General features: G+C 38.6%; 1 protein-coding gene across 1 annotated transcript in view; it reads left to right on the forward strand.

Moving 5' to 3' along the window:
* LOC126251652 (calmodulin-binding transcription activator 1) overlaps positions 1-19,201 on the forward strand; it is a 1,922,036-nt gene that overhangs the window by 1,673,806 nt on the left and 229,029 nt on the right. The window contains exons 12-16 of the mRNA XM_049952210.1: positions 4,410-4,632; positions 8,841-9,757; positions 13,847-13,973; positions 14,087-14,322; positions 15,204-15,376. Coding sequence (XP_049808167.1) covers positions 4,410-4,632; positions 8,841-9,757; positions 13,847-13,973; positions 14,087-14,322; positions 15,204-15,376 — 1,676 coding nt within the window. The remainder of the gene's footprint in view (positions 1-4,409; positions 4,633-8,840; positions 9,758-13,846; positions 13,974-14,086; positions 14,323-15,203; positions 15,377-19,201) is intronic.

The following is a 19,201-nucleotide window of genomic DNA, read 5'->3' on the forward strand; positions in this document are numbered from 1 at the left end:
ACACATCAACCGCACTTTCCATTCCCACAATATTTGCAGTGCAAGTATTGGATGATTCTCACTGTATAAGAAAAGGATATGTGCAGGGTTTCTTATTTAGAAGTTCCATATAAATGTTGTTTTTGTTGTTGCTGCTGTTGGTTTTAGAAGATTGTGTTGTACAACATGAAAATGATGAAAACATCTACCAGCACATGGCCCAATGACACCACTCAGCTATTTCCTCAGTGGACATCAGTGTTGTTGCCTCAGGCATGCAGGATCGTATAGCCACACTGCAAGGGTGGAGTCAGAAAATGGGCATGTTTACAGCAAGAGAAGTATCGCTGTGGACAATGGGATGATGTCTGGAGCTCCACGAACTGCCGTCTAGGCAACCATTGTTGCAGAAGGAGGTGCCCAGACAGCGGAGTACACAACAAAAACACTGAATGTAGGAATGGCATGACATTGTCTTTTCAGATGAGTCTCAGTTCTGCATACAGCATGACAATGGATGTATGTCTGTGCTGAGGCTCCAAGGAGAAGAAACATTGGTGAATTGCATTCGCCATCATCATATGGGCCCAGCACATGACTAAATGGTATGGGCTGTCATTGGGTACACAACACGATCACCTCTGATTTGTATAGCTAATAATTGGAATGGCAGGCATTACATTTATGACTTGTAAAGGTCAGTGACTATGCTCTATCTTTGAGGCTTCTGTGGTGTTGTCATTCAGCAAAATAATACAAACTTTTGTGTTGCTCATGCTGTCTTCACCTCCCTCTATATCAGGGCCAGCCACAGCATGCCAAATTTCATGTGGGCAGAGAGTGTTGGCCACGTGCAAGCCATGGCTCAGCCTGGCTCAGCTTAGCTCATTCTTTCCCAGAAGTATTCTGTACTGCGCGATGTTTCCTTTGGTATTGCAGTATGACATTTTTTGGTCAGCACAACTCTCTCCAGTTCAGAAAAATCATGGTGTCAGTGCTGTTTACCTGTCGCTATTTGTTTGTGGTACGAAGGATGTTCACATATACAGTGGATGTTTGCACAAAAGAGCCAGTGTAGCGATTTGTCATCACAAGCCTTTAAAAATGAATGGGAATGACAGAAGAGAGGAATAAGAATTCTCAATATCTGTTATACAGTCACATAAGTGATGGGCTCTGCAAATTTTCTATGAAATGATATTACAATACCATTAGAAAGAATTTGAAGATTTAGTTGTCACTGAAAGAACAAACAATTGCAATGACTGACAGATGTGATTCATTGGTCAGAAGATCAAGAAGTGTGTTGTGCTAAATTTGTCAGCATGTGAAGAAATTGGTGGTACAATTAGTAAAATTTATGAAGTCACATGCATTACAACACTGTCAGTTTTTGATGAAACAGAATGATGAATATGGAGGCTTTTTATATTATTTCAGAGTACAATGCTTAAGTCAAGGAGAATGCCTGGAATGATTTTTCGATTTAAAACTCACTATTGTTGAATTTACGAAGAAAAAAATGAGTGTAGGAATGAAAACTAGAACATCCAGTATGGATTTAGACCTCGAATTTTAAGTTGACTTGACTGCACACTGCATACAGTAAGACATTGCAGGGCTAGAAACAATTTCTTTCTGATGTGATGGGGATGCATTTTAAAAGAAAATGTGTTATAGAAGGGGTGCATCCTGACAAACACAGCCCAGTTCCCGAAGCACACTACTGTTAAAGAAGATGTGAAGTTTGTAGAATTTGTTGTGGCCTCGAAAGAATTACAAAGATAGTTTCCTAAATGTTTTGAGGACACTGTCTATATTACATCTATTTTTGAGCTGTTTTGAGACTGTTTGCTGGTTCAGTTGAAAGCATTTGCAGATGTAACTCATTGACCTGTGAGGTAATTCCCGTTTTAATAATAAATCCTTTTATGTTAAAACTGTCCAGGCCATCTACATTGCTTTCCTCATGTAAAGTTTTCACATCTTCACAATGAGGTTGCTTAAGTGCTTCAATATTTCAATCGACATATTTGTGTGAAAGACATTTCTTCAGTTCTGAAACTAAAAAAATCACGATTATGTGGCAACTTGAGTGTGAAAATCTGTGAACCTGTCTGCATCTGTCAGTATGCTGACAGATTGTACCAGATAGAAATACCATTATGTCTTCATTGGAACAAAAATAATTAAACAATGCTGAAAAGTTGTTATGTTTCTGATATATGCTTTTGATGAATGTGAAACATAAACCAAGTTGTATGCAGTGCATCTGCCTTGCCATTTAAATTTGGCGGGGTCACAGTTTCCTTCTCCCTGTCCTCCAGGTGCTCAGGTAGGGTGGTGCGGTGGTGGAGAAATGTGCAGCAAGGCTGAGCAGTATGACACTTGTGCCAGGGTACGGCCAACGAGATGAAATATTGGTCGCCCCAGCTGTACGTAGTGACTGTTCAGCTGTTGCTCTGTCCAGCACATTCTCCAGATCTCTCACCCGCACCTGGACGTGAGTTGCCAAGAGACTGGCACATGAAGCAGTGTGGAATGACATACTTCTATCTATCATCTAACCTCAGTGTGACTCAATGGTCAGCCAGGTTAGAGCCATTGTTGTTTCCAGAAGTGACAACTCTGTCTACTGAACATCACGTCCTTTATACCCCCAAACCATTAAAAAATTTAGTCATATACTCTTGCTGCTGTACTGTGTACAAACAATAAGTAAAATTTAATTATTTACTGTCCTTTCTAGAACTTCGGTTTCAAGAGCCAGCAGTGTGCTCATGTTTCTGCTGCTGGGTAGAGTGGTACTTGAAATATGATAACAACTCCTTGTGCGATAGTGGGATGCAAGTCTTTGTGTTGCTCCAGATGTTCTCATGGGACCTCTGATCTTGGAACATTTTCAGAATGGGAATTCTAGTAGTAAGTGAGTGTAGTACAACATGATGACGATCATCTCCTTGGACAGAAGCTATTTTCCTTAAGCACAACCTCCAGTCTATAGAAAAACTGTAGTACAAAAGTACCAGTTATTCTGTTTGTGAACAAGATGACATTGTGATCATTTCTGACTGCCACTTGTTGCAAGAAATTGGCACCTGGTAGCTACAATGTAAGCTACACCCTGAATAAAAGAATTTTCATTGTGCAAATTGGTACAATGAATTTGAAAACTGGCAAGTCATTTCTCTCGTCATATTCCAACTATTTCCCGAAAGCTACTACAGTGTTGTCATTTACTTATTTACCCAATCTTTCTCATTTGCTCTTTTCTCTTTTGTCCTTGGAACTGTGTGAGCAATTATTCTTTGGTGCACTTTGCTAGAAGAATATTTTGCTCTTTATTTTGATGAGCCATTCTCTTTTACTAATGTCTGTATTATTTGAATGTAGTGGTTTTATACCCAGCATACAAAAGTGTTTTTCAAATGTCAAGAACTATAGGAGTTGAGAATCTCAGGAGCCAGCAATGGAAACATTAACAATTTCATTGAGAAATTTTAGTGATGGAAATAATGTATCTGTTTTTATATTGTATTTGTATTTCCCTTTTGTTTGGAACTCTCATGTTGAGAAACTGTCTCGGCAGATAAACTGTCTGGATATAAATGCTCTGTGTTTACAACTTACAAAAGTGATGTGGGGAGAGTGAGAGGAATGTAAAACCAGTGCTACAAGAGGCACAGAAAGAGATGGAATGTAAAAGTTTCACTGTTATTTATGAGAGAAATGAATAATTAAATGAAACATGTATTTTTCATTTACTTTGTGCAGAGGTGTTAATCTTTACAAGTGCTCCACCAAGAAAAATGTTAGAATCTGAAATAAAGTTGTTAATTGACAAATGAACCTAGTGGCATCTTCTGACCTATCCTTCCATTTTAACCTCCACAATTTATTCTTCTTTCCTACCCAAGGAAGGAACTATTTGTTGTGAACTCTAGATAGTGTGTCACTTTTATTTGCTTCTATCAGCAGTGCTACACGTTTCACTTAATGAAGGTAAGTTATGGCCAGTTGTTCTATCTCAAAAGTTATTAAAAATCAACTTTAGCAGTGAGAGAGTTACACAGCAGCCTCTGCTGTACTACCATAAATATTGTCAACATCACATTATGTAAATAAACATAACTGATGGATATAAAAATGCAGTCATGCTTTAACAGTCTAGATGAAGATAATGTGTGCAATACAACAGACTTTAAAGAATACACACATTAAGAACAGCTTACCAGTTATAAATTTTGAAGTAGTTTTCCAACTTATACCAATTAAAAAGTAAGAAGTAGAAAAGTCAAAAGTGAAGAAAAAATGCTTCTCAACACTCTAAACAAGAGGTATTTAACTGAATATACTGCTTATAGGATTTAATTTTCTGGAATAATGCACCTTATTATGTATTTAATACAGTTTTATCTTTCTTCACTTAGGTGTCATCAACAACTGGCACAGGAAGCCTACTGCTATCTACAGGCTCCGGTTCTACAAATGGCAGTCCTGCTCTAGGCAGTCAAACTCAGCAGCGAGTACATCGTTCGTCTGCCTCTAATGTCCAGCAGAATTCAACAGCACCACCGCTTGTGCTCAGTTTATCCCAGATACAGGGATGTTCTGCCGGTAGCCTACTCATACTTAACAGCTCGTCAACCACTGGTAATTGAAGAACTGTCAGGAAAATAAAATAAATTTATGTGCTTTTGTGTTATATTTATAGTGGAACTATTCAGTGAAATCTGTAGCTATTATCAGTTTGTTAGAAAGCTTGGCTAGCATCTGCATTTATTTTCAAACAAGCATTTCTCATGAAGTTTTCATATTTTCTATTCCGACGTCTGTGTGTAACCTGTCAAGATGACTGTAGCCCATTCAGCTAAAAGTTCTTTCTTTCTCTTTTTTTAATACTTTTGTTGTTCTAATAGATTTGCTACTCATAATTTTGCTTGATATTTGGCTACCAACTGTATCTCTGTATTTAGTAGCATTTAATCTCTTGACACATATTACTTTTTAAGATGACTGACAATATTATGAAATGAATAAATTGCTACTCACCTTATAGTGGAGATGTTGATTCGCAGACAGGCATAACTGAAAGACTACTAAACAAGTGATTTTTGAGCCAAAAGGCCTTCTAAAGTAGACAAACACACAAAATGACCACTGTCTCTGGCCACTGATGCCAGACACGCTACATACAGTTTTCAGTCGAGGCTATGATAAAGTTGCAGAAGACATTAGTTATGTTTTTCTGATATGCCAGGTTTGGTTTGTACATCTTTTCAATATGCAATTTCCAAATGTATCTTGAATTCATTTTTTATTTAAACTTAAAATTCCATTCATTTTATTTTTTAGCCCTTAATGAATTTAGTGTAATAAATTTAGTTAAACCTTTTCGCTGTCCTCACATGCTTCAGAATTAAAATTTTATATTTTTTTCTTTTGATTTAAATTCTGAATTTACCACTCATTGAAAATAGAAAAACTTGGTTCACGCCCTGGTCCTGGCACAGATTTTCAGTTCCATGTCATATAAGTACTTTGGAAGATTTTTCTAGTGGAATCTTCTTTTGAAACGTATAAATAGTTTTATGACTGATAACAAGTAGCTCCTCTGTTAACGTAATTCTCCACAAACTGCTTTTGTTTACATGTGCATGGTTCGATCAAAAATTTTAACTTTCTTCAAAAAGTCTTTATTTGTTCATTGGTATTAATCGGTTTTCCGTTCAATGTTCTTTTCATGTGGCATTTAGACTACAGTTTTCAATGGAGCCTATGATAAAGTTGCAAAAGACATTTTTGTTAATGCTCTCTATCATCTCTGAAAGCCTTCTGGAATAAAATTTTTAGCATTTCACATAGCTCCTTCAGCAATTCTGTCAGTACATCTTCAGATTATATAAATATTCTTCTTCTTTGTCGTTTTTGTCTTTGGAAAAATGACAAAGCCACAGAGGATGATGTGTAACAGACACAAAGGCTGTGACATGATAACAGTTTTGGTTTTGCTAAATGTTCATGATACTGCTTGTGAACTGGTATGTGCAGTTGCCGTTAATTATTAAGCCTTAAATATGGTTATTTGCTATGGACTGTTGTATGCTAATGGTGTGTAACATCCAGTTAGCACTCAGTATTGATATGTGAACTAGTGGTAAGAAGACATGTTACACTAAGCTGTTGAAGTTCAAAAACATGGCTAGCAGAACTTATACATTTAATTTAACTTTGAGCTATTTTCAGTCTTGGTTGTCCACAAAGCTTCCATTGAGATAATTGGCCTTTGTTTTGTCATACCTGTACACTGATGTTTCATTGTCAGTTATGCCATGTTTTGGCAGTAAGGAACAGTCACAAATGTCATTCAGTAACCCTGAACAGTATTCATTCAGCACAGCTTTTGGTCAATATTCAACAATTTCAGAATAGATGTGACATCTACACTACAATAATTGACCTACTTATTAGCAGCGAAACATGGGCAACATACATACACACACATATACATCCATTTTTTAATATGTATGGATTTTATGTCTCAAGTTCTAAAAGAAATTTCATTGTATGAGCTAAGTTATATACCAGCCTCATCGACAACCTCTCATATAATCTTTTGTGGTTGTTAATAATTGTTTTGATACTTTTCCCTCTTATGTTATCATTGCTTATCGATGTGCCAGGGCACCCATGGTGCTTGTCATTTTCGTAATCTCCAAATTTCTGTAGGAAATCACTTTTAAGTTTGTTGAGATGTCTTTTGTATGAATAAAACAACATTCAGCATCTACAATGTACTATTGTGCTTGGTTGTATTTTTTAAAGCAAAACTCAATTGAAATTCTTTGTTACATTTTTCCCCACAAGTTAAAAAGTCTCAGAGTATACCAAAACATGTTAAAACTTCATCAGATGACTATAAAGTAAGTGTTCAGTATAATTATCAAGGTCACAATTTCTTTTCTTTTTTTCTTTCTTTCTTCTTTTTTCAAATCTGATATATTTCATCAGGATAAATATATTTCATATTCACAAATCTGATGACATTGTACATTGTTGAAAAGATTTCCTAACTTTACATAGACAAAAAAATGCAAGCAAACGTTCAGTGTGTGCCAAAGCTTAGGTCTGACTGGGCTCATAATAATTCTGTGAAGTAACAGTCACTGTCAGGATTGGAAACATTTATTAGTATGTACATTTCTGAAACCTAATTTTTATTTGGACTCCTTATGAAGGTCACTGCTTAATTTTTGCTCTCTTTATTTATCTCATTTCTTTATCTCTAAGTCAACAGTGCAGCAATATGAATATCCTTTTATCTACTTATGTGAATAACAGTAACTAGTCCGGGATGGAATGACAACAATATGGAAAGAATAGATTGCACCTCAGCACATAGAGGAGGCATTCAGCTGCAGACAGGCACAATGAAATAAATGCTAGAATAATCAATTTCGAGACAAAGTCCTTCATCAGAAGTAGAAAACTCACACATACATGGCTACTGTTGTTTTCAGGCACTAAGGCCTGACTGTGACTATATCTGAGGTGAGCAGCAATCTAGGTGGAGTGGGTAGTTGGGTAAGGAAGCTGCATGGAGCCAGGAGGGGGAGGTTAGCAAAGTAGAGGTGGGGGTGGGGGGAGGGGGAAGATGCTATTGCTGCCTGTCAGAGCAAGTTGGGACATATGCTGAATCCTGAGGCTGTGGGTCGGGGGGCGGGGGATAGAGAAGATGTAGGGACTGTGTTTTCCCATATGTGCAGTTCAGAAAAGCTGATGTTTGTGGTAAGAGTCCAGATGGCACAGACAGTGAAGCACGTTATGTTGGGCAGCATGCTCAGCAAGAGGGTGGTCCAGTTGTCCCTTGACCACAGTTTTGCAGTGACCATTCACGTAAACAGACAGCTTGTTAATTGTGGTGCCCACGTAGAATGTGGCACAGTGGTTGCAGCCAAGTTGGTAGATCACATGGATGCTTTCACAGCTAGTCCTGCCTTTGATGGGGTAGAAGATACCCGTGAAAGGACTGGAGTAAGTGTTAGAGGGAGGGAGTATGTTACAGATATCACATCTGTGCTACACATGCTTTCTAGCTCACCAATGCACCTACATAATCCTTTCCCCTTCTTTACTCCTCTCCTGTCCCTTTTCCTATTTTTGTCATTACACCTGCCCCCATCCCCCCCCTCCCTCCAAACACACACACACACACACACACACACACACACACACACACACACAGCCTCCCGATGCTGCATCCAGTCCCCACTGTGTCCTTGCACGTCCCCACAGGCAGTTTTAGCATCTTCCCCACCCCCACCACTACCATGACATCCCCCCTCCTAGCCCCTCTTTTGTAACCCCCCCCCACACACACACACCAGCTAGACTTCTACTTACCTCAGATGCAGTCACAGTCAGACCTTTGTGCCCAGGATTGATAGTAACCATGTGTGCGTAAGTTGTGCTTGTGTGAATGTGTGTGTTTTCTACTTCTGATGAAGGACTTTGTGAGAAAGCTGAATGCTTCTATCATTCCTTTCATTGTACCTGTCTGAGGCTCAGTGCCTCCTCTCAGTGGTGAGTAGCAATCTATTCTTTCCTTATTGTTGTTATGTTCATAACAGTTTTGATATTTGCAGCTGTCTGCCAGTGGAAATCCACACTACTTTGTAGAGCTTGCTAATAATTGACTGGGTAGGCTTACCATCACAAATAGGAAAATGCCTGGACTCTATAATGCTGAACCTGCCTTCACATTGATGGCTATCTGGCTGTATACAAGAACTTAATATTAGAAATATTTTACGAGTTAATGAGTCTTTATTTTTTATATTTCCTAACTTTTTTGTTCACAGGAAACTCAAATAGTGGAGGTGGTACAGTGACATTTTCCAGCAAAGAAAAGACAGTTGTTCTTAAACAGGAAGCAATGGACACAAGTTCTTGCAGTCGTCTGCAGGATGTGAGCAACAACAACAGTAGCAAAATGGATGTGACTAATGGCAATGCTCCTCCAACATATGACAATAGTGCTTACCACAGACAGCTTCGGCAGCATGAGAAGCGATCAACAGGAGAGCAGCTTCCGCTCTTGCTTAGCAGTGCACCCCCAACACCAAGCAAGCATATGGACACTACTACCTCAGAAACAGAACTCACTAGCTACTGTAATGCAGATACTGTGCTTGTCATAGGGACAGGGTCCTCAACCAAAAATAATGGAGTGGGTGATTCCTCAGGGATGGGAGATTCTTCTGTTTCCCTTGGGTTTTTTAATGAAACTCTTGATTTGTCACAAGAGGACATACAGAGGACATTACAGGCTAACATGCCCTGTGCTACTGGTGTCACTGTAGATGAATCCCATGGACAGCACCAAGCAGATGACGATGATGTGATAGTATCAGAAATTAATCCTATGGATTTTATTGATGGGTGCTGTGATGTAGTAGTTTCACCAGATGAAACACAGTCTGTAACGGGTACAGGTGTGGATGATGATGTTTTTGTAAATTTGGATGCATTTGATATGTTAGGTGATTTTCCTGAACTTGAAATTATGGAACCAAGTGTTTCTGCAGATGAGACGGTAACTGTACACAGTGGTGATGTCAGTGTTGATGACAAGGACTTGGTAACTGTGACTTCCGTTGAGTCACAGCAGGCTTCTCATGAACCTGACAAGGATAGAGGTCAGCCTTCACCTACCATCGAGTTTCATGACGGGACTGTCAACATTACTGATTATTCCCCTGAGTGGGCATATCCTGAGGTAAATTATTAGTTCACTTGTTCTGAATTTATAATTAGAATTATATATTGCATCAAGTAAAAACTATATTATTTCTCTGTGTTCCTTATGTAGTTATATGCTAAGAAAGTGAATGACAAAAACGTGTACATAAAAGTTTGTCAAATCTGAACCAAAGGGGAATTAAATGTATAACATGTTTTGCTTCTTTCTATGAATTAAAAAGTTTCAGAGTGAATGGAACACAAACAGCATGGGTGGTGAACAGCACTAGAGGTGTGGTCGGATGGAAAGGGTTTGTACAGTAAAAATGGAGTATTTTTCAGTAGAGACTGGCTTTGATGACAAAGGTACCAAATCAATAAAAAGTAACAAATTAATAACTAATAATAATGGTTATCATGATAGATAAATGAGGGAAATCATATGTTAGTTTTAAGGCCATTTGGAAACACAAGTGGAAGATTCACAACTGCTAAACTAAAATATGTGTTTTTTAAATTGAGTGTTTGGAATGTGACTTTGAATGATAGTTTTAATGCCTTTACCTACATTTTTCAGAAGGATGTAGGCTGCAGTAGGATGTAGGCTGCAGTAGGTACTGGGAAATGAAGATGCTCGCACAGGATAGAATAGCATGGAGAACTGCATCAAACCAGTCTCAGGACTGAAGACCACAACAACAACAACATAGATTTTTCTCATACCAGTAGGAAAATTTACAATTATCTGGACTGTCTATGCTGGGAATGTAATATCCATGTCCATCACTTCGATACTATTATATTGCACTGTCATAACTCTCATACCAGAAGACTTTCCTAGCTGTCAGTCTGGTGGTTGTGATCCCAGGAGACTGATTAAAGTTGAAGAAATCAGTGTTAGTGCAATAATGTTGATGTAGTGAATACTCTTGTTGGAGGAGGGATGACAAATCCAAATGATTTTGATTGTGGAAAGTAATTTAATGACTTCAGGAAGGGTTAAGGTACAGCATGAATGGCAGTATGTATGATTCTGTACCATAAGAAAGCTGCAATTACCTCAAAAACAGCTGTATATGCACATTGTGGACATCTCAGTTGTTAAGAGGGAACATTCTCTAGTCTTGCATAAGTTTTATCAGGTCTTAATAGTACTTCAGAACTCACCTTTTCCCCAATATCATTTTGCGGCAGCTGCTCATTGTTGGACTCTGTGCCCAGATGCTTTCTCACCAACATGACAGACTGTGCTAGTGCATTGTACTCTGTAATTAAGGCCAGTGAGATTGTACCAAATGGACTCCAATTCAGAATAATGAATGATTGTGAAAATAGCTCTTGTGGAAACAGTTATATACAGTTTGTTATGTCTAAATATATTCAGATGTGACTGTTATCTTAGGATTTGATTCTGGTTCAAATGGTACAAATGTCTCTGAGCACTATGGGACTTAACATCTGAGGTCATCAGTCCCCTAGAACTTAGAACTACTGAAACCTAACTAACCTAAGTACATCACACACATCCATGCCTGAGGCAGGATTCGAACCTGCAACTGTAGCAGTCACACGATTCCGGACTGAAGCACGTAGAACCGCTCGGCCACTGCGGCCAGCGGATTTGATTCTGGTCTGGAAAGATATTTTGGTCAATGAGATTACACAGAATTGTCTGTTTTTGCAGCCAAGTCAGTCACAGATGAAAGTATTGCACTGAGAAAATGAAGAGATGCTTGTCTTGTACCAGGTGGTTGTAATTAAACTGAAGGTGTTCCGAGTGCTGCAGTGCAGACTGTATATGTCAGAGGACACTGAAACGTCTGAGGTATATTCATTAGTCGGGGTGCTTGAGGACTATATTGAAAAATAAATAATAGTTCCGCTTTCAGCTACCAGGTGAAAATATGGTACTTTAAGCAGTCAGAGAGTGAAATGTTTCCTGTTTTGACATGAATATGCTGTTTGTCACTTGACAGCATGTGTTGATTTCTCTCATGAAGTGGCTGTTGGTGTGAAGGTTTAAGAAGGTTGAAGTTTTCGTACAGACCATTGTGGCTATTGAGAAAAAAGATCATGCACTGCTGGTCAAGTTGTTTAATCAGAACAGCATCAATAGCACCACTGCATTGCAGGGATATAGCCAGGGATATAGCAAAGAAGCCACATGTCAATAAATGGGCTAAAGAATCTGCTCAAGAAATTTGAAGAAATAGGTGGTGAGGTAGGAAGAGGGAGGCGGCCCATCCACATGGCAGTTGTTCGTGAAGTTGCTGTAGCTATAGCCAGCTGAGCAGCACGTGCCTCAAATTCTGCAGCCAGTGCTTGAGCTATGTCACAGGAATTGTCTCTCCCCTGTTCAATAGTTCAAAAGGTTTTGCAGTGCATTTTACACTCGTGTCACTACAAGATTCAGAATGTATACTAAGTGAAGCCCCCAAATAGGCTATAATGCCATGACTTTGCCCTTTGTTTTTTGGCACACATGGAAATGGATGGAATGGGACCAGAGAGTGTTTCTTAGATGGACAAAGCACATTTTACTCTGTACATTGTCATGACTACACAGAACTGTCACTTGTGGAGTTCTACTCCATCACATGTTGTGCAGGAACATCAACTGCACTCAGCTTCTGTGACTGTGTAGTGTAGTTTCACAAGCTCCTTAATTCTCGGTCTGGTTTTCTTTGAGGAGATAACACCTTGCATGTTGTGAGGAACTCCTTGTGCAATGCATGATTCCAGCTTTGGAAGAATGATACTGTGCAAGATGGGGCAATGCCACATGTCGCTTGCCAAGTGAAAGATATGCTTTGGGTAACTTTCAGTAATGACTACATCATTTCTAGGCAGTTTCAGGATGTATAGCCTTCCAGATCCCCCGACCTAAATCCATGTGCCTTCTGGCTGTGGGGATATCTGAAAGATTATCTATCTGGGATGTATAGAGACCCTTCCTGATATGAAGGGTAGCATACAATGACATAGTGCTCTGACTACAGTGGATATACTGTGAGCAACTGTTAACTAGGCTGTGTTAAAGAAGCAGCACATTACAGGTCAGGAGACCATACTGAACGCATGTTGTAACTTGTGACCATATCCTAATAAATGTGCCAGAACCACTATTATCATGTGTTTGATCGTTCATCCCCTTTTCCTGCACCCACTCCACATTCTGACTGCTTACAGTGGCATATTTCCATCTGGTGGCAGAAAGTGGAACTATATTTTTTTTTCCAGCATACTACACAAGCACACTGATTAATGAACATAACTATAATGATTCAGTGTCCTTGACGTATGAAGCACTCGGATCAGCATCAATTTAATTGTAACCACCCAGTACATTACACAGTACAGCCTGACTATTTTCATGGCCAAGAATTCTTGATCACTGAGAAGTGTATATTTTATAGAGATACTGTACACTGGAGACATAATGAAAATGGGATTGCGTGCATATTTGTCATATCTGAAGAGGCCACCATTTTGGACACTGCGAGATCTATAAATTACATTGAGGGAGAAATGTGACAATATACCTACAGAACTTCGGAATCACTTTGTGGGGGATGCCCTAAACAGACAAAAATTATGGATTGCTGTTGATGGTGAACATACTCTGGCCTGATTTATTAATACAAAAGCACATAAAACAGTTCAGTTCATCACAAGGTGCTCTGATTATACATTAACTGTTTTTTGTTATTCTGTGTCCACACACAGAGCAAATTCCTCTCATCTGGGAATAACAGGGTGTATTGAACATACATAGCACAGGCAGCAAAATGGTAACAAATATATTTACCTTACAGGAGAACATCACCGAAATGCTGAAAAGTTGGAACTGGCAGTCAGTTAAAGAGACACAATAACAATCCCATGAAAGCAGTATTAAGTGAAGAATGTAGGAAAATATTACAGCCTGCTACATATCACTCATGTAGGGACTGTGAAAGCAAGATAAGACTAATTGTGATACACAGAGAGGCATTTAAGCAGTCATGCTTTCCATAATCCATATTTGAATGGAACTGGAAGAAACCGTAACATGTGGTATAATGGGAGGTACCCTTTGCTATGCAATTAATAATCAGTCATACTAAATAAAACATTTTCTCCACAGGGAGGTGTGAAGGTGCTTGTAACCGGTCCTTGGTACTCAACTACATCACCATATACTGTGCTATTTGACACATTCCCTGTGCCTACCACTCTGGTACAGAGTGGAGTACTGCGGTGTTATTGCCCTGGTGAGAAGCTAAATTTAGTATTAAAACTGTAATTGCATTTAAAAATAGTACTCTTTGTGTCTGATGCGTAATGGTGTGTTCCATTGAACATAGTTGCTATTTCTGTGTTGCAGCACATGAGGTAGGATTAGTTACTTTGCAAGTAGCCTGTGATGGTTTTGTCATCTCAAATTCTGTGATGTTTGAATACAAAGAGCCAATAAGTGGTACCAGCCAAATGGCATGTGAAGAGCGTGAATCTCGTGACAAGAATGGCAATGACAACCTTCTACGTTTCACCCTTCTGCAACGCTTAGAGGCAATGGATGGTCGACTGCAAATCAAACAGGAGCCTGAGGGTTCTGATCTGGTATGTGTAATATATTGACATATTTTTACATTTGGTTCTGTTGTTTCTTCTCATTTTCTTCTGCTGCTGCTATTGCTGTTACTGCTTCCATTGCATATCTCCAACACCACTGTAAAATATTACACAGTATGATCTGCAGTTGTATGAAAAATCATAAAATTACTGTGAATTTTAATTAAGGTTTAGTGCTATTTGTTCAGTTGATGTACAGAACACAGATAAAAAAGCATGGGAGTATTTTGATCCTTTGTTGCTTCATTGGAAAAATAACTGGAAGATAATGTTAGATAGTGATGTTTCTGTGACATAATTCAAATGAACAGCAGTTGGTAGTTCTTATTATTTTAAGACCTGAGGATAAATTCAATGAATACTATGTGTTTTACTGATTTTTTTTTGTGTAGCTGGAATCTAATTGTGTATTAGAGTATTCTATACAATTGCAATTGAGGGCAGTGAGTGAGAAATCTGCAGGAATGTGACAAAAACTAGCTTTTACACAAGTATAGTATAAGCACTCTTTTGTGGTCATATATTTGATTATAATATCCAGATTTCCAGCTAGAATTTGAGGTGGAATCTAAAGTTCATCGTGTTTATGATGTTCTTCACATCCATTGTGTTTGATATAAAATTGTGATTGCAGATATTAATTAGAACATGAACAAGAACATGTCATTTAAATTGTTCACTTTGATTGTCAGACTGACCAAATCTTAGCACTTTTGGAAATGGAAAATGGTGCATTTACTGGGTTTTGTTCACCCAGTATTTACTGTAGCACAAGATGAAAAGCAAGCTTCAGTTTTCCTTCAAAATTGAGTGTTTGGAACTCCTGACAAATATTTATATTTTTGTATTGATCATGTTTCTGAACTCAGGTTGAAGGCTCATCAATGTTAAGCCAAAGCAATTTTGAAGATCGTCTGGTAAACTATTGCCAAGAAATGACTTCAAAGGCTTGGCAGTGTGGAGAGGAAGTGAGCCCCTCTTGGTTCTGCAGTCATCGAGGCATGACACTTTTACATCTGGCAGCATCCCTTGGTTACTCTAGGTTAGTAAAAACTAAAAATAAATCTTAACTGTGGTAATTTAAATGAGTTTAACTATTAAAATTTAGTGTTGGAAGAAATCTAAAGACAAAACACTATTCTTTCCCACTTCATTTTGTGCTTTATATTTACTTCTGCCTTTAGTTATTTGTAGAGCAGTTGTTACATGCCTATATGACAATTTCATGTGTGGAATGATTGGTGATCTAGGTAAACTTCTGTACAGTCCACACACTTTGTCTCTATGTGTCATTTCTCTAGGTATCAGTTTGCAGAAATGGTAAGATTGTGCAAATGATGTATCTGCATCAGCAGCTACCAGTCTCTCCAGCCAGTCAAAATTTCAACACATTGCTCACCTTTCTATTTCTAATTTTTGATTTTTTTATGAAAACTGGTATTGTGTTAGGGTACCTACTATAAAGGCTCCTTTGAAAAAAATTAAATTTGTTTACTACTACTACTAGGCTAATTACTGTTTAGCTCTACAGGACCTTTATACTGAAATGTTTCCCACACCACCCTGTATTGTCTTTCTATGTGTGTGATTAACTGTATGTTCACTGTTGTGGGTAAATACATACAGCGTACACAGGGCGATGTGTGAAACTGATAGCGATTACATGCTTCCGCTGTTGTAGAAATCTGCTCCAGTGCTGCAGATACTGTGTTGAGCTGAAAGTGGTAACCAAAGTACGGAGAAATATTCTTCGGGGCTCTGTTGAATAGCAATAAGATTGCTTTCAATTCTGAGAAATTTCCAGGTACAATTGTGGATTTGAATGATCCATGAAGTGACTTCTTTTCCGAAGAAAGCATTGAACTATTTAACTAGAACTGAACGCTCCCGTCGGAACTGTTCTCAAGCTAGTATTTATTATTAAATCACAATAGAAGTATACGCTGGTTGTAGAATAACATGTACCTTCTTGAAATGAGCAATATTTTATTGTTCTATTAATTGATTTCCTTCCATATACACATATATTTTACAATGTGAATCAAATTCTCGCAATGCGTCGATTTTTTACATCACAAGAGTGGCTCTCCTCTTGTAAAATTACTCTTAACAAGAACAAAAGCTCTATATCATAAGAATAATTATGTGAGCACTGACCGCCACAGAGTAATAAGTAATATCTTTGTCTCTCTTTCTCTCTCTCTCTCTCTCGCACTGTCACAGCAAGTTACGCTGCATGGTACATATTACTACATACTTATCCATTACTTTATAAAACAATTTCATATTTGTTTATATAAGACCTTTATGTATTCATTACCTCTGCATGTTACCATATTTATTTATCTCCAGCTTCTTCATTCTAATAACTTCTTGAACAATTGCATTTCTCTCGCTCATCCTGCACAACCTGCTGTACTGCTTGATGAAACATTCTGTGCTTAGTTCTTCTGAACGTTTCACATATAAACTAATGTTTTGGAGTTTATTGTTCATCTGACACCACCTTAGAATATTCCAATCTGTGACACAATATTCTCCCTGCTCTACAGTTACCTGTGACTTCCTCTTCATAATGACCAGTAGAAGCTATGATTTGATCAGTTACTCCAATTTACTATACCACCCTTACACCCTTGACAATTGAGGTGAACTGAATGCTACAATTGCTTTTAAGCACATTATTGCCACAAATCTCAAATGTTAGAGTACAAGTAATAAAAAAATGTAGCTAAATTTAAACTTGGTAAAATATTCCTGGGTATTATGCCATGGTCAAATGAGTTTCATATTGAAACCCAACAAGTCATCCCATCCATGGAGGGCATCTTCAGTGGCATTTGTAGCTTTTTTGACAATCTGATGTACAGCCTGGCTCTCTACTGACTGAAGTAACTTCTGTTTCCACAAGCTCCCACGCAGGGACATGACATCACCTGTGTAGAATACTTGATTGCAACTGGCTGTTTTTGGCAGCTGTTGTGTGCTATTGATGTCACCCCACAGAGGAAGACTGGTGCACATCTTCTTTGGCATCTTAATACAGATACTGTTTAGCTTCACACCATCCTCTTGCCACTTAAAATTCTTAGGGTTGTAATATCCACTTGTAGCTGCCAGTCCCTTACTCTTATCAAATCAAATCCAGTGGTCTCCTGGTTGCAAAGCATGTTCTGCAACAGCTGAGCGACCTGTTTCTCCCCTTTTATAGTTGCCCTTGTGTTCTTCTAGTCATTTTGTTAATAATTCTTTTGGTAGTACCCCCCTACACATCCTCGCAGCTACACGTTGTCCTATAAATTTCCACTTTTTCCAGGGGTTTGCGAACATCCTTGGCTGACTTAAGGTCTTCCTGTACCTTTCAAGTGGATTTGTAGATTTCAGTGATATTCCATTTCATCAAGATCTTTCCTATGCTGTCAGTTATGTCTTTAATGAAAAATGTTGGATTTTGCAGATGCCTGTAGATCATGATCTTTCCATGGCTTTCTAAACACTCTTTTTGACTCAGTGCACAAATAATCATTCTTCTGCAAAGAACTGATGAGGTAGTTTGATTCCATATCGAGCAACTCTAGTTGACAGATGTTCCTCACTCTCTCTGCCAACATTTTTGCTAATTATGTGGATGAATGGGTTTTGGTGTACCAAGTGGCCCAAGCTACCATCTTCTTTCTTAAAGACTAACACATCTAGAAAACATGATCTGCCATGTACGACCTCCTTCATAGTGAGCTGAATGATCGGATACTTTACATTGTGATGTTCATGCAAATGGCCTAGTTCCTCTCTGCCATGTCTCCACAATACAAATGTATCATCCACATAATGGAACCATGTACTTGGTTTTTTGTCACAGTTTCTAATGCTTGTTCTTCAAGTATTTCCACAAAGAAATTTGCTATCACTGGACTTAAGTGGCTCCCCATAGGCAGGCATCTATCTGTTTGTACAACTCGTTATCCCATTTGAAGTATGTGGTCATGAGGCAATATTTCAAAAGTTCTGCTATATCAGCAGGAAAAACCAGTGTCAACTATTCCAACATCTATGGTAAATAATGATACCACATCAAAATTGACTTTAGGTCTGTAACCTCCCCCTCACTTATCGACCTTAATGACAGTGAAAAATTAAACCGCGTGTACCTAATGGAAATTTGGGAAAGCAAATTAGATTATCTCTTCCACTAAACTTTTACTTCTGTCATCCAACAGGATTTCCTCTGGAGAAAATCCCGTCGATTCATGTCTCACGGTGTTCATAATTCTCTCAAATACTGCTACATATTTGCCCCATGCCCTATGGTTGTGATGGCAATAGGTACGGCACAGTCGGCCTAGCTCGCGCATATACCTCTCAGCGGGATTCCCAGCCGGACAATAAGCTGAAATATGGATCACCTCGACCCCATTACTTTCCATGCCTTCATTCCACAACTTAGAAGTAAATTGTGCCCCATTGTCTGATAGAATCGCCTTGGGCTTACCAATATGAACAAAATAATCGTTCACAAGCTTGCTATAGACCGCTTTGGCTGTAGCTTTCCTAATCGGGTATAGCTTGATGAACTTGGAAAAAATGTAGGCAAAGTTTCCTGATGACTTGGGCAAAGGTCCGTACAAGTCCACGCATAGTAATTCAAAGGTGTCGTTAGGCCTTATACTTTGCATAGGACCACGACTCGTACAGTTGGTAACCTTCACCTTCTGACATAAATCGCAAGTTTTCACTCTGTCAGTAACGCGTTTTAACATGTTGTTAAAATGCACTACTTCACTCAGCTTTTCCGTACATTTCTTTGGTCCACAGTGACCATACGCCAAATGGTAGTAGTCTATTATTTCCGTGACGACTTTGGTGGGCC

Source organism: Schistocerca nitens, chromosome 4 (genome assembly GCF_023898315.1).
Source record: "Schistocerca nitens isolate TAMUIC-IGC-003100 chromosome 4, iqSchNite1.1, whole genome shotgun sequence".
In the NCBI taxonomy this organism is placed as follows: domain Eukaryota; kingdom Metazoa; phylum Arthropoda; class Insecta; order Orthoptera; family Acrididae; genus Schistocerca; species Schistocerca nitens.